The sequence below is a fragment of the Saimiri boliviensis genome, chromosome 11, assembly GCF_048565385.1.
Source record: "Saimiri boliviensis isolate mSaiBol1 chromosome 11, mSaiBol1.pri, whole genome shotgun sequence".
In the NCBI taxonomy this organism is placed as follows: Eukaryota; Metazoa; Chordata; class Mammalia; order Primates; family Cebidae; genus Saimiri; species Saimiri boliviensis.
This window is the reverse complement of record NC_133459.1, coordinates 53,211,743-53,225,617: the sequence shown is the minus strand read 5'-3', so window position 1 is coordinate 53,225,617 and position 13,875 is coordinate 53,211,743. Positions and strand designations below refer to the sequence as shown.

The following is a 13,875-nucleotide window of genomic DNA, read 5'->3' as shown; positions in this document are numbered from 1 at the left end:
GGCTGAGGTGGGAAGATCACTTGAGACCAGGAGTTTGAGACCAGCCTTGGCAACAGTGGGAGACCCCATCTCTACAAAACATATCTTTTAATTTTTAAAATAAAAATAAAGACACAGGTCCCTTTTCAGTCTGGCTATGCCTCTGGAATCCAGGATTTCGGGAGATGACTCCTAACGGCTGAGTCCACTTGTGGAGAGGCCCACCCTTCATGAGGCCTTAGAGCCATGGCAGTTCCTCATCTGGGATCAAGTTAGGGGAGAATCATCCTAGGCAGAGTTGTCCTATAGAGCAGCAGTCCCCAACTTTTTTGGCATCAGGGATCAGTTTGGTAGAAGACCATTTTTCCACAGGGCAGGGAGGAGGATGGTTCTGGGATGAAACTGTTCCACCTGAGATCATCAGGCATCAGATTCTCACAAGGAGCACACAACCTAGATCCCTCATGTGCACAGTTCACAGCTGGGTTCGCGCTCCTATGAGAATCTAATGCCACCACTAACCTGACAGGAGGTGGAGCTTGGGTGGTAATGCTTTCCACCCGCCGCTCAACTGCTGTGCGGCCTGGCCTCATTCCTAACAGGACATGAACTGGTACCAGTCTATGCCCCGGGGCTAGGGACTCCTGCTATAAAAGTGCCTGGTACCCATAACGACCAATGCTTACTAAGCACCTACTATGTGCCAGGTGCCAGCCATTTAATCCTCAAAACAATCCTCTGAGGAGATATTATTAAACTTCCTCACATATAAGGAAGTTTAATCCTTATGTGCTAACAATCCCTAAAATGACTTTCTCTGCCTCTCCTAGGTCTAATGGTAGGGAATGCACAGAAGACCTCATGTCCATCAGCCTCCTGGTCCTCAGGCCCTAAAGTGGCCAAAACGAGGCTTAGGAAGGAATGGAATACTTACAAAGAACTTCAGCTTCCTGGCCACAGGCCATAGGCAGGGACCAGCACTTGGAAGCTGCATGGTTCTTTGTAAGTATTCCACAGCCAATTTTCTTTCAAAGACAGTGAGGCACACTACGCAAAGCTCAAAATTAGTACACTGTTTTGTTTTGTTTTGTTTTGTTTTGAGATGGAGTCTCGCTCATCTCCCAGGCTGGAGTGCAGTGGTGCGATCTCAGCTCACTGCAACCTCTGCCTCCCGGGTTCAAGCAATTCTCCTGCCTCAGCCTCCCAAGTAGCTGGGATTACAGACGCCTGCCACCATACCTGACTAATTTTTATATTTTTAGTAGTGACGAGGTTCACTACGTTGGCCAAGCTGGTCTCCAACTCCTGACCTCAGGTGATCCACCTGCCTCAGCCTCCCAAAGTGCTGGGATTAAAGACATGAGCCTCTGTGCCCGGCCTCAAATAGTCCACTTTAAGGACAGCAGCTGGTTTTAGTTTACCGATGTATTAGTCAGCTCTGCTATAGTAACAACCAATCCCCAAATCTCATTGCTTACTATGGCAAACACTGCTCTCTGATTCCTGTGATACGCAGTGGCTGCAGGCCAGCTGCTGTAGCTCAGCTCTGTGGAATGGCTCCTCTGTGGAAAACGTGTTCTCACGGCAGAGGGAAGAGCATGGGCCAACAACGCATGGCTCTTCAGGCTTCTGTCAGACCCAGGACAGCTCATGCCCGCTCACATCCCTCTGCATCAGGAGCAAGGAAGTACACTCTCCCGGGGGGATGGGGTGGGCACTGCAAGAAGTTCCAGCTACAGGTCAGGATGGATAAACTCCTATACCCTATAACAACAGCCTGACACACTAGAAGATTTTCCAGTTTAAAAGACATAAAATCCTAAAATGTGAAAACTGCAGAGGAACTCAGAGGCCACTGTCCAAGTCTGTCACAGTCCTCCATGTGGCAATGATGAAGAAAACTGGCAGTCTTTTTACGGGTACCAGGGATCTCAGTTTGCACGGTCTTTGTAAATGCAGAGCAGGGATTTCTGCCCCCATTTCACCTCGAGGCATCTACAGCAACCCTACCTGGCTCCCTTCTGTGCTCATGAAGTAACTTGAGACCAGGGTCTCTCAGCTTGAAGCCTTGGAATCCTATGCACAGTTTGTTTGTGTGGAGATGTGCAGTTTGAGGGGTAGCTTCTCTAAGGTATCGAACTCCACAAAAGTTCAGAAACATGGATCCTGAATTCATCTCCACAGACCAGGGTGTCACTCAGGTCAGCTGCTGTGGTAACTGCAGCAGATGATCCCTTTAGATGGAGTCCAGGGACGTCCTGGCCAAGACAGAGTTTTACATCAACTGAGGAAAGTGAAGACCAGCCAGAGAGGCTGCAGTTCGGGGAAGCCAGAGGCTCCTCCCCACCGTGATGCTAGGAAGGACCATCCCCGGCTGACAGAAATAAAGCACTGGACTCCAGCAGTATGTCCAGCTGATTCAGGTGTACTAGGTTCCCAGCAGAGGAAGGTGAGGGAGGAGATCCAGGGGGCCTGACTCAGTCATCTTATCTGGTGCACCTTTCTCCCCCGGAGATAATTCTTGCAAAAAGGAGAGGATCTTACACAGACCAAAAATGCTGGTGTCAGGGCTTTTACAAAGTACCTGCCGTGAACACATTTAAAAGAGAGGGCGTTAATTGAATTACAATCTTAATCATCCATCCATCTTCCTAACAACATTCAAGGTGAGCCTTTGGATGTGAGTCAATATGAAAACACAAGTTTAGCACAGTTATTTAGCTGTTCACAAATCTAGCAAATTAGCATGACATTCTCATCCTTACAACCTAGCCAGAACTTTTAGCCCAGTTCTTCGGCATCATGCATGTCTGTGGCTAAATTTGAAATAAAACTATAAAACATAGTTTCATTAAACATTCAGTGCTAAGCCAGGCCCTGTGCTGAAAACACAGAGATTAAAAAACAAAGACACACACCATCATCTTTGTTCTTAAATTCAGTCCTAGAGGGGAGGGAGATGAGGAACCAATTAATGGCAGCAAGGCACAACTGCAGAAGCATTTGTGAGGCACAGCACTATCCCAAGGAGGCACGATTCCCTCTTCAGGGAAGGAAAATAAAAAAAGTCTTCCTGGCAGATGCCATGTCTGAACTTGGCTTTAATTTGGAGAAGGGGTTGTGATGGGGGTTGAGGAGCCAAAGCCAGGAGGTACCAAGTAACCACAAGGTTTGCTGGCTAGGTCACAAAGAAAAAGGAGTGAGGCAGGCTGGAGAGGCAGGCAAGACTTTGGCCTTCGGGGATAGGGGTGCTGCATTACTCAGTGGACTGGGTTTGGGACAGAGGGCCTATTTCGTGGCTCCACCCAGTTTAGGGTCTAAAGTTGCCGGAAACCAGTCCTGCGTAGCCTTTTGCCTATGGCAATAGTTTTAAAGGTAGCAACTTCCAACAGCATTTACATTTTCTGAGAAGCATGAAATTGGTTTCCTCCAAGCATCAGTCTGTTTTCTATTCAGATTTCTCCTACTCTCCCGAGTAGGGCAGAACTCAAGCCTTTAAAGAATTCTGGGTAATCTGCTAACTGAGAAAATGAGCAGCTGAAAATTTGTCCACAAACTGGAAGATTTGGGACCAGAGAAAAACACCACTAAAGGAGATCGTGCCACTGCACTCCAGCCTGGGTAACAAGAGCGAAACTCCGTCTCAAAAAAAAAAAAAAAAAAAAGGTAGTAATCAGATCTCGAAAAACCTTTCCTTCCTATCTACCAAGCCAAAGCCAAGGCGTTAAGACTAGCTGGACACCCCCATCACATCAGTCAACATTTCACCCACTCCATCCAATCTGCCTCCTAAACCCCTTCTTATCCACCTCCTCCTACTTCAGGCCTTACCATTGAACAGTACACTTCAAATCTTTACTCTTACTCTGTAATTTTTCTGGGGGAGTGGGGAAGACAGGGTCTCACTATCACCCAGGCTGCAGTGCAGTGGTATGATCATAGCTCACTGCAGCCTCAAAATGCTGGGTTCAAGTAATCTTCCTGCCTCAGCCTCCCAAGTACCTAGGACTACAGGTGCACATCACCAAACCTGGCCAATTTTTCAAAAAAACTTCTTTTGTAGAGACAGGATCTCACTATGTTTCTCAGGATGATCTCTAACTCCTGGGCTCAGGTGATCATCCTCAGCCTCCCAAAGTGCTGGAATTATAGGTGTGAACCACTATACCCAGCCTACTCTGTACAGCTTTTAAATCTTTTAAATTTTTAAAAAGCAACCCTGCTGTACACCATGATCAGGATAACGTTTACGCTTCTTAGCAGGGCATTCAGGCCTTCCTTTATGGCCCTAACTTAGCTTTCTAGCCTCATTTCCTACCACATCCAACCACTCTCTTTACACTAATACATTGGGCAATTTTAGCTTAAGTGCAAAAGCATCTGCTTCTCTCTGCTTTGCTTTGCTCAAAGCTTAAGGAAAAATAGTCCAAGCGTCAATTTGCAAATCTGCTGAGGGCATTCCCTTATAGTCCGGGAACACCTCACAGCTGCTCTGAGACAACTGCCAAACCCCACTTGCTGCCACTGCTAATGATAAAGATGCCCTCCTACAGCAGGTCTGCCCTGTGTAGTTCACAACAGCACTTCAACTCCTAGCCTCTCATTAGCTCTCAAATAACCCGAGAAATGTATGGGCCAAGTATTACTCCCATTCGAGAGATGAGGAGGCAGCCCCGGAGAGGCAGTGTGTACTTAGCCAGTCCTGCAGCCAGTAAATGACAACAGGTCTGACTTCAAGAGCCAATGCTCTCTTCAGATGACAGTATCAGGAGCCACGATGATGGCATGCACTAGATATCCCAGCTACTTAGGAGGGTGAGGCGGGAGGACTGCTTGAGCCCAGGAGTTCAAGACCACCCTGGAGAAGACACCCTGTCTCTATCATAAAAATAATAAAAAAAAAAATTTTTTTAGGGGCTGGGTGTGGTGGCTTACACCTGTAATTTCAGCACTTTGGGAAGCTGAAGTCGGTGGATGGCTTGAAGTCAGGATTCAAGAACACCCTTGCCAACACAGCGAAAACCCCTGTCTACTAGAAATACAAAAATTCGCCAGGCATGGTGGTGTATGCCTGTAATCCCAGCTACTCAGGAGGCTGAGCAGGAGAATTGCTTGAACCCAGGAGGTGGAAGTTGCAGTGAGCCAAGATCTCACCACTGCACTCTAGCCTGGGTGACAGAGCAAGGCTCCATCTCAAAAAACAAAAAAAAAATGTTAATTGGATGTGGTGGCTCAAACCTTTAATCCCAGCACTTTGGGAGGGTGAGGAAGGTGGATTGCTTGAGCCCAGGAGTTCAAGACCAGCCTGGCTAACATGGTAAAACCCTGTCTCTATATAAAAAATTAAAAATTAAAAATAAGAAAAAACAAACAAAAGAAACAGTATCAGGAGGCACAGGTATGGGTACAATTAGGAAAAGGAAGGAAGCTGGCTGGATCCAGTGGCTCATGCCTGTAAGCCCAGTACTTTGGGAGGCCAAGAGGGGTGGATCACCTGAGGTCAGGAGCTTGAGACCAGCTCGGACAACATGGTGAAACTCCGAGTCCATTAAAAATACAAAAATTAGCCAGGTGTAGTAGTGGGTGCCTGTAATCCCAGCTACTCAGGAAGCTGAGGCAGGAGAATTGCTTCGACCTGGGAGGTGGAGGTTGCAGTGAGCCAAGATCATACCACTGCACTCCAGCTTGGGTGGGTGATAGAGCAAGACTCCATCTCGAAGAAAAAAAAAAAAAAAAAAAAAAAGGAAGGCCATCACAGCAGCCTTCATGTACATGTACAAAAGCCAGGCAGCTTTTCCCTTCTCCAACCAGCCTCATTTATCTTCCCTGGTCTGGAGTCTCCTGGCTGTGGTGCAGTGCGCTATCATCACACTAGAGCATGTTTGACCAATGGCTAAGTTTAAAGGGCCAGGCCAGTCTCCATGGCTGTTGTGCTCAGGGCAGAAGGGAGGGGATTATGAGGCAATCAATCAGCAGTAGAATGAGAACCTGACTATACTCCTGGGATATTGCCTGAGTGATATGGTTTGTTTCTGTATCCCCACCCAAATCTCGTCTTGTAGCTCCCATGATTTCCATGTGTTACAGGAGGAACCCAGTGGGAGATGACTGAACATGGGGGTGTGTCTTTCCTGTGTTGTTCCCATGATAGTGACTAAGTCTCACAAAATCTGATGCTTTTAAAAATCGGAGTTTTTGGCTGGGAACAGTGGCTCACGCCTGTAATCCCAGCAGTTTGGGAGTCCAAGGCAGGTGGATCATCTGAGGTCAGGAGTTCCAGACCAGCCCAGCCAACATGGTGAAATCCTGTCTCTACCAAAAACACAAATATTAGCCGGGCATGGTGGCACATGCCTGTAATCCCAGCTACTTAGGAAGCTGAGGCAGGAGAATTACTTGAACCCAGGAGGTGGAAGCTACAGTAAGCTGAGACTGCGCTACTGCACTCCAGCCTGGGCAACAAGAGCGAAACTCCGTCTCAAAAAAAAAAAAAAAAGAGGAGGAATTTTTCTGCACAAGCTCTCTCTCTGCCTGCTGCCATCCACGTAAGAGGCGACTTGCTCCTCCTTACCTTCTGCCATGATTGTGAGGCTTCCCTAGCCACATGAAACTGTAAGTCCATTAAACCTCTGTTCTTTGTAAATTGCCCAGTCTCAGGTATGTCATTATCAGCAGTGTGAAAACGGACTAATACACTGAGCATCTTCCCCAGTCTACTCAGCGCCATGAGGTGACTCACCTGTGGTGCTGTAGAACCTGCAGCAAGGTGCTCTTGGCAGGCACCCGGTACAGTTCTGCCCTGTCCTCATCCTCAAAGTAGACCTGCAAGATTAACAGAAGGGCAAGAGTCAGAGATAAAACACTTCGGCAGCCTTAGGCACGCTGAGGCTAAGCCCAGGGAAAATTAAAAAGATGGCAATGGTTACTAGTTGAATGCTTCCCTTATACAGTTGTATAGCCGGGTGCTTTGCATTTAGTCCTCCTCATGCCACTGTAAGAGAGACTATTATCAGTTCCATTTTCCAAAGACAGAACCAAGGCTCAGAGACGGAGAACAACTTGCCAACATTACCCAGCTAGTAAACAGAGGAGTCAAGACTCAAGGCCAGGACTATGTAGCCTTCCCTTCCCTAACAATTCCAACTAAAGCCACCAGGTATGTGAAGGAGAAAGCTATGGTGGCTCAGAGCAGGGGAAGAGCCTGAGGAAGGTAAGAAAGATGTCCATACAGGATGTCATAGCCCAAGCAGGGTGAGAAAGACGTCTGCACAGCAAGCTGCCCAGGGTGTCAGAGCAGGACCAGTGGAGGAGGGCATCCATGCTGGGGGCCAGCCTGAGCAGGGGAAGAAGCATTCACTTGTAAGATGGATGCCTAGGGTGGGGTGTCAAGAGCCCATGGGGGGTGAAAAGGGTATCCATGCATGGGGAGAACTAATATGGAGTATATAGGCTCAACTAGGGTGAGGAGGATGACCACTCATGGCAGGGGGTGGCCTGTTATCGGTGGGTAAGAGCACAAACAGGATGAGGAGCGTGTGTAGGGTGGTTAAGCAGTGCGGGATATCAGAGTCTGTGCAGGGTGAGGAAGGCACCCACGCTGGGGTGGCAGCCTACCATGGGGAGTCAGGAATCCAAGTAGGGTGAGGAAGGCTCCACATGGGAGAGGGGCCAGTAGTGATAGGATGGGAACTGATCAAACAAATAAACATATTAAGAATAATAAAGTCAGTCTGGGCATGGTGGCTCATACCTGTAATCTGAATACTTTGGGAGACTGAGGTGGGTGGATCACTTGAGCCCAAGAGTTCACGACCAGCCTGGGCTATATGGTAAAACCCATCCCTACTAAAAATATAAAAATAAGGCATGGTGGTACATGCCTGTGGTCCCAGGTACTTGGGAAGCTGAGGTGGGAGGATCATTCGAGCCCAGGAGGTTGAGGCTGCAGTGAGCTAAGATCTCACCACTGCACTCCAGCCTGGGCAACACAGCTAGGCCCTGTCTCAAAATAAATAAATAAATAAATAAGAAGAAGAATAGTCATCATTGCAAATATAGAAAGGGAGAAAAAAATCCTGTGGGTATTGGATTAGAGTTGGAGATACCAATGAGATGTCATGGTTTTACACACACACACACTGCCAGCTGTGGCACTGACACACGTCCCAGCTGTGGCACTGAGAAAGCATTGAGGCAGTAAGCCTGCCTCTCTACCCACATTGTATTAATCAATACACTTATTGCACAGAGATCTTGGCTTCTAAATATCATGCTTCACTAGAAAGAAACAGGGCTCCTTGGGGAAAATAGCTGATTCCCAGAGCTGGGGCAAGGAAAGCACATTTGAACCTATAACATCTTGTGTAAGAAAGCAACCACTTAAAAAATAGACACAAGCCAAAGTGACACAGAAACAAATTAGAAGAGATTTCCCCTGGCCAAATCTGGGATATTTCGAGCATAAAAGAAACAATCATAGTTTCAGATTCTAACTCATTAAATAAAACAAGAAACTATAAATCCACCAATATAAATAAATGTTGAAGGTCTGATGAGCAATGGGATATTTACACCATTTCAAAGGATCTCCCTATAAAACACTTATTAAATAAGAAAGTAACTGTACAGTAGAGAAGGCTGGCAGACCCCAAATCAATCAGGTGATCAGAGTGAACAACATCAGTAATGGGGCAAGTGGAGATCACGTGATAGTGCAATGAGAATACAGCATCACTTCTGTAATATTCCAGCCAAATATGCATAATCCAGGCCGGGTGCAATGGCTCACACCTGTAATCCCAACACTTTGGGAGGCCGAGGCAGGCGGATCATCTGAGGTCAGGAGTTCGAGACCAGGCTGGCCAACATGGCAAAACTCCATCTCAACTAAAAATACAAAAAATTAGCCAGGCATGGTGGCAGATGCCTGTAATCCCAGCTATTCGGGAGGCTGAGGCAGGAGAATCACTTGGAGCTGGGAGGTAGGGGCTGCAGTGAGCCAAGATTGTGGTACTGCACTTCAGCCTGGGCAACAAGAGCAAAACTCCATCTCAAAACAAACAAACAAACAAACAAATACACATAATCCAAATCTAGTCAGAAGGAAATATCAGACAAACCCATACGAACAGACATTCCACAAAATAAGTGGTCTGTAATTTTCAAAGGTGTTAAGATAAAGGAAGTGTTCTGCAGTTGAGTCACATGATCACAAAAATATGAATAAAAAAATTTTTTTAAGGAAAAAAAAAAAAAAAACGGAGGAAAAGCTGAGGAATTCTTCCATACTGAAGGAGACTAATGGGACATGATCACTAAATACAGTATGTGATTCCGAACAAAATCCTTTTGCTATAAAGAATTTGTGAAACCCAAATGGAGTCTGAGGGTTAAATGGTAGGAGTGAAATAATGTAAATTTCCTGCTTTGATAGCTATATGGGTATTATAAACAAAAATGTCCTTGTGTATAGAAAATACACACTAGTATTCAGGGGTAATGGGACATCAGTTGCTGTCTTACTCTCAAATGATTAGAAAGAGATAATTCTTTATACTGGAAATTGTGATTTTTTTTTTATTTGAGAAATCCCAACAATGGAATGTTATTGGGCCTTAAAAAGGAAAGAAATTCTGGCTGGGCATGGTGGCTCACACCTGTAATCCCTGCACTTTGGAAGGCCAAGGCAGGTGGATCACTTGAAGCCAGGAGTTTGAGACCAGCCTGGCCAACATAGCAAAACCCTATCTCTACTAAAAATACAAAAAAAAAAAATTAGCTAGGCATGGTGGTGCATGCCTGTGATCCCAGCTACTCAGGAGCCTGGGGCATGAGAATCACTTGAACCTGGGAGGCAGAAGTTGCAATCATCTGGAATCATCTGCACTTCAGCCTAGGTGATAGAGCGAGATTCTGTCTCAAAAACTAAAAATAAATAAATAAAAAGAAAAATCTGGCCAGGCGTGGTGGCTTACACCTGTAATCCCAGCACTTTGGTAGGCTGAGAGGAGTGGATCACTTGAGGTTAGGAGTTCTAGACCAGCCTGTCCAATAGGGTGAAATCCCATCTCTACTAAAAATACAAAAATTAGCCGGGTGTGGTGGCAGATGCCTGTAATCCCAGCTACTCAGGAGACTGATGCAGGAGAATTGCTTGAACCTGGGAGGCGGAGGTTGCAGTGAGCCGAGATCATACCACTGCACTCCAGCCTGGGTAAAAGAGCAAGACTGTGTCTCAAACAAAAAAAAAAAAAAAAAAGGAAATTCTGACACATGCTACAATATGTATGAACCTTGAAGACATTATGCTAAGTGAAATAAGCCAGACATAAAAACTGTATGATTCCACTTATACGAGACACTCGAGTTTCAATTTGGGATTATGAAAAAGTTTTGGAGATGGCAGGTGGTAATAGTTGCACAACAATGTGAATGTACTTAATGCCACTGAACTGTATACCTAAAGATGGTCAAAATAGCAAATATTATGTCATGTATGTTTTACTATAATTTTCAAAAAAATAAAGCAGTCAATTCCTACCCACTCTACCAGCCTTCCCATCCCACCCCCACACTGCAAAAAAAAAAAAAAAATTCCATAGAGTAATGAAATAAAAGTTCTCTTACCTCCAAATTATCAGGGCAATATTTTTGCTCTAGGTCCCAAGAGGGTGTTTCACCAAACATCACCATTAGATGATCAATAAACCTAAGGATAAAACATGTACTTTCTGGGTATCAATAACTCATGATCTATTTTCCCACATCAGTCCCCAGACACTCATTCAGAGATACCTAGAATGTATAAACATGAAACGCAGGCTTAACCCATTTCACAGCAGTACCCAAAATGTGTATATGTATCACTTGTCCTATTATGACATAATTTTCTTTCTTTTTTTGGGGAAGACTGGGTCTCGCTCTGTCACCCTGGCTAGTGACAACAGCTCACTGTAGCCTCGACTTCCCGGGCTCAAGCAATTCCTCTACCTCAGCCTCCTGCATAGCTGGGACTACAGGCACATGCCACCATGCCTGGCTTTTTTTCTTTTTTTATAGAGACAGGGGGTCTCACTATGTTACCCAGGATGGTCTTAAACTCCTGGGCTCAAATGATCTTCCAGCCTCAGCCTCCCAAAGTATTGGGATTACAGATGTGAGCCACAGCACCTGACTGACAGAATATTCTCTCTCTTTTTTTTTCTTGAGACAAAGTCTCACTCTGTCACACAGACTGCAGTGCACTGGCACAATCTCTGCTCACTGCAACCTCCATCTCCCAGGTTCAAGCTATTCTCATGCCTCAGCCTCCAGGCAACTGGGACTACAGGCATGCATCACCACACCTGGCTAATTTTTTTATATTTTTAGTAGACACAGGATTTTGCCATGTTGGCCAGCTTGGTCTTGAACTCCTGGTCTCAAGTGATCCGCCTGCCTTGGCTTCCCAAAGTGCTGGAATTACAGGCATGAGCCACCATGCTTGGCAGACATAATTTTTTAAAAACCGATTCAGGCTTAAAAACATTTCTGGGGAGGCCGAGGCGGGTGGATCACAAGGTCAAGAGATCGAGACCAACCTGGTCAACATGATGAAACCCCGTCTCTACTAAAAATGCAAAAAATTCGTCGGGCATGGTGGCGCGTGCCTGTAATCCCAGCTACTCAGGAGGCTGAGGCAGGAGAATTGCCTGAACCCAGGAGGCGGAGGTTGCAGTGAGCCGAGATCGTGCCATTGCACTCCAGCCTGGGTAACAAGAGCGAAACTCCATCTCAAAAAAAAAAAAAAAAAAAAAAAAAAAAAAACATTTCTGGCTCACGCCTATTTAATTCCAGCACTTTCAGAGACCAATGTGGGAGGCTCATTTGAGCCCAGGAGTTCAAGACAAGGCTGGCAACATAAAGAGATTCTGTGTCTACCAAAGAATTTAAAAATTATCCAGATGTGGTGGTGTTCACCTGTGATTCCAGCTACTTGAGAGGCTGAGGGAGGAGGATCACCTGAGCCTGGGAGATGGAGGCTGTGATGAGCCATAATCACACCAATGCACTCCAGCCTGGGTGACAGAGTGAAACCTGGTCTCAAAAAAAAAAAAAAAAAAAAAAAAAATTACAAAAATACTTTCTTACACTTAGCTTCATTCTATGTATTAACCTTATGAAATCACCAATTAAGTTGGCTAGTTTTATATATATGTATATATATTTGAGACAGAGTCTTGCTCTGTCGCCCAGGCTGGAGTATGGTGGTGCAATCTCAGCTCACTGCAACCTCCACCTCCCAGGTTCAAGCAATTCTCATGCCTCAGCCTCCTGAGTAGCTGAGATTACAGATGCCTGGATAATTTTTTTTATTTTTAGTAGAGACAGGGTTTCACCATGTTGGCCATGCTGGTCTCAAACTCCTGGCCTCAAGTAATCCACCCAACTTGGCCTCCCAAAGTGCTGGGATTGCAGATGTGAGCCACAGCACCCGGCCTCTATATTTTTTTCTAATATTCACTTAAATTACTATGCATGTACTGCCTGAAATGACTTCATATTTCACCAGTGACATGTACCACTCTTTGGCAAACACAACACTGCGGCATGACGATGAGACTTTTGTCTGTCGTTGCAAACCTAGTTAGTCAAGGTTCAGTCAGCTACAGGATAGAGAGGTTATTATCAAGCCATATTGTGTGAAACCCTATAAACTATTATCTTCCCTTCTCAACCAAAAACCCACTGGTCCTACTGCCACAAAACAGAGAAAGCATGCAAGCAAAAGTAGAGGGCTCCTGGGCAAGTCAGTACCTGGAGTCCTCATGAAAAGCAGAGATGAAGTCCGACTGGGCATACTCCGGGTACAGAAAGAGCACAGGCCAGCTCAGCCTGCCCTGGTCATCTAGACTCAGCCTGGCTCCATGGGGGTTCTCAGAGCTAAGCCCATCCAGGAAAAGCTCACCTAGACCTTCTGAGGCTGAATCTTCATCCTCACAGACACCTTCAGAGAGCCTGATATTCCTAGCCTGGATTGAAGACAGAAACACACATAATGCACACCTTACTGTGTGGGAAGATGCAAACCCATTTTACTGAAATTAAAAAAAAAAAAAAAAAAAACCTGGCTAATTTTTTTTATATTTATTTTTATTTTTTATAGAGATGGAGTTTCACTATATCGTCTAGGCTGCACAACTAACTTTAGTTTTCATTTAATTTTCTCCATCTGTACCCTGAATGAACATGGCCAACTAACTTTAATACACCAAAAGTTAAAAAAACGAACCACAACAATGCGAGCTCCCTGAGGGCCAGCTCTACACATAATCCATCTTCATTATGCCTGAGGCCTGGCACATAGTAGGTAACACTTATTTAACTCACTTTCATTGGGCATCTATCTTGTGCTGGACCCCGTGTCACAGAGAACTAGACATGGTTACCTGCTGTCAAGCCTCTGCTCAATATCAAGTGGTGAGACAGCTATGGAAATATGACAATATAAAGTAAGAAGCAGAACTGTGGAACTGCAGACTATGGAATAATTAATTCAGCCTGGGGGCTGGAGGTGATTGAGCTATGCTAGGCCTTGAACAATGACTTTTAAAAGCAGGGAAGTTGGAAGGGAGGGGCACCTAGAAGGGAGGAAGAACATTCCACTCCAAGGAGCAGCATGTGCAAAAGCATAGAAAAGATCAAGAAGGAAGCCTGTACAGAAATGTCAAATGCTTCAGTTTAGCTGGGACATGGAATATACTAGAAAGAATGTGCACTGACTGATTCTTGACTGTCTCTTAGAAATGGGCATAAATCAAGGGTCTGAAATAATAGGGTTACCTCTTACGTATGTGTGCAGGGGTTCCTAAGGTTAGCACGTGAGGGGAAATGACATGCAATCAAAATTAGATTTGA

General features: G+C 45.4%; 1 protein-coding gene across 1 annotated transcript in view; it reads right to left on the bottom strand.

Moving 5' to 3' along the window:
* Positions 1–70: 70 nt before the first annotated feature.
* The window catches only part of TTC4 (tetratricopeptide repeat domain 4), a 29,942-nt gene continuing 16,137 nt past the window's right edge, over positions 71–13,875 (bottom strand). The window contains exons 7-10 of the mRNA XM_003921523.3: positions 12,775–12,989; positions 10,606–10,687; positions 6,719–6,801; positions 71–2,563 (exon numbers count right to left, since the gene is read on the bottom strand). Coding sequence (XP_003921572.1) covers positions 2,461–2,563; positions 6,719–6,801; positions 10,606–10,687; positions 12,775–12,989 — 483 coding nt within the window. The 3' untranslated portion in view covers positions 71–2,460. The remainder of the gene's footprint in view (positions 2,564–6,718; positions 6,802–10,605; positions 10,688–12,774; positions 12,990–13,875) is intronic.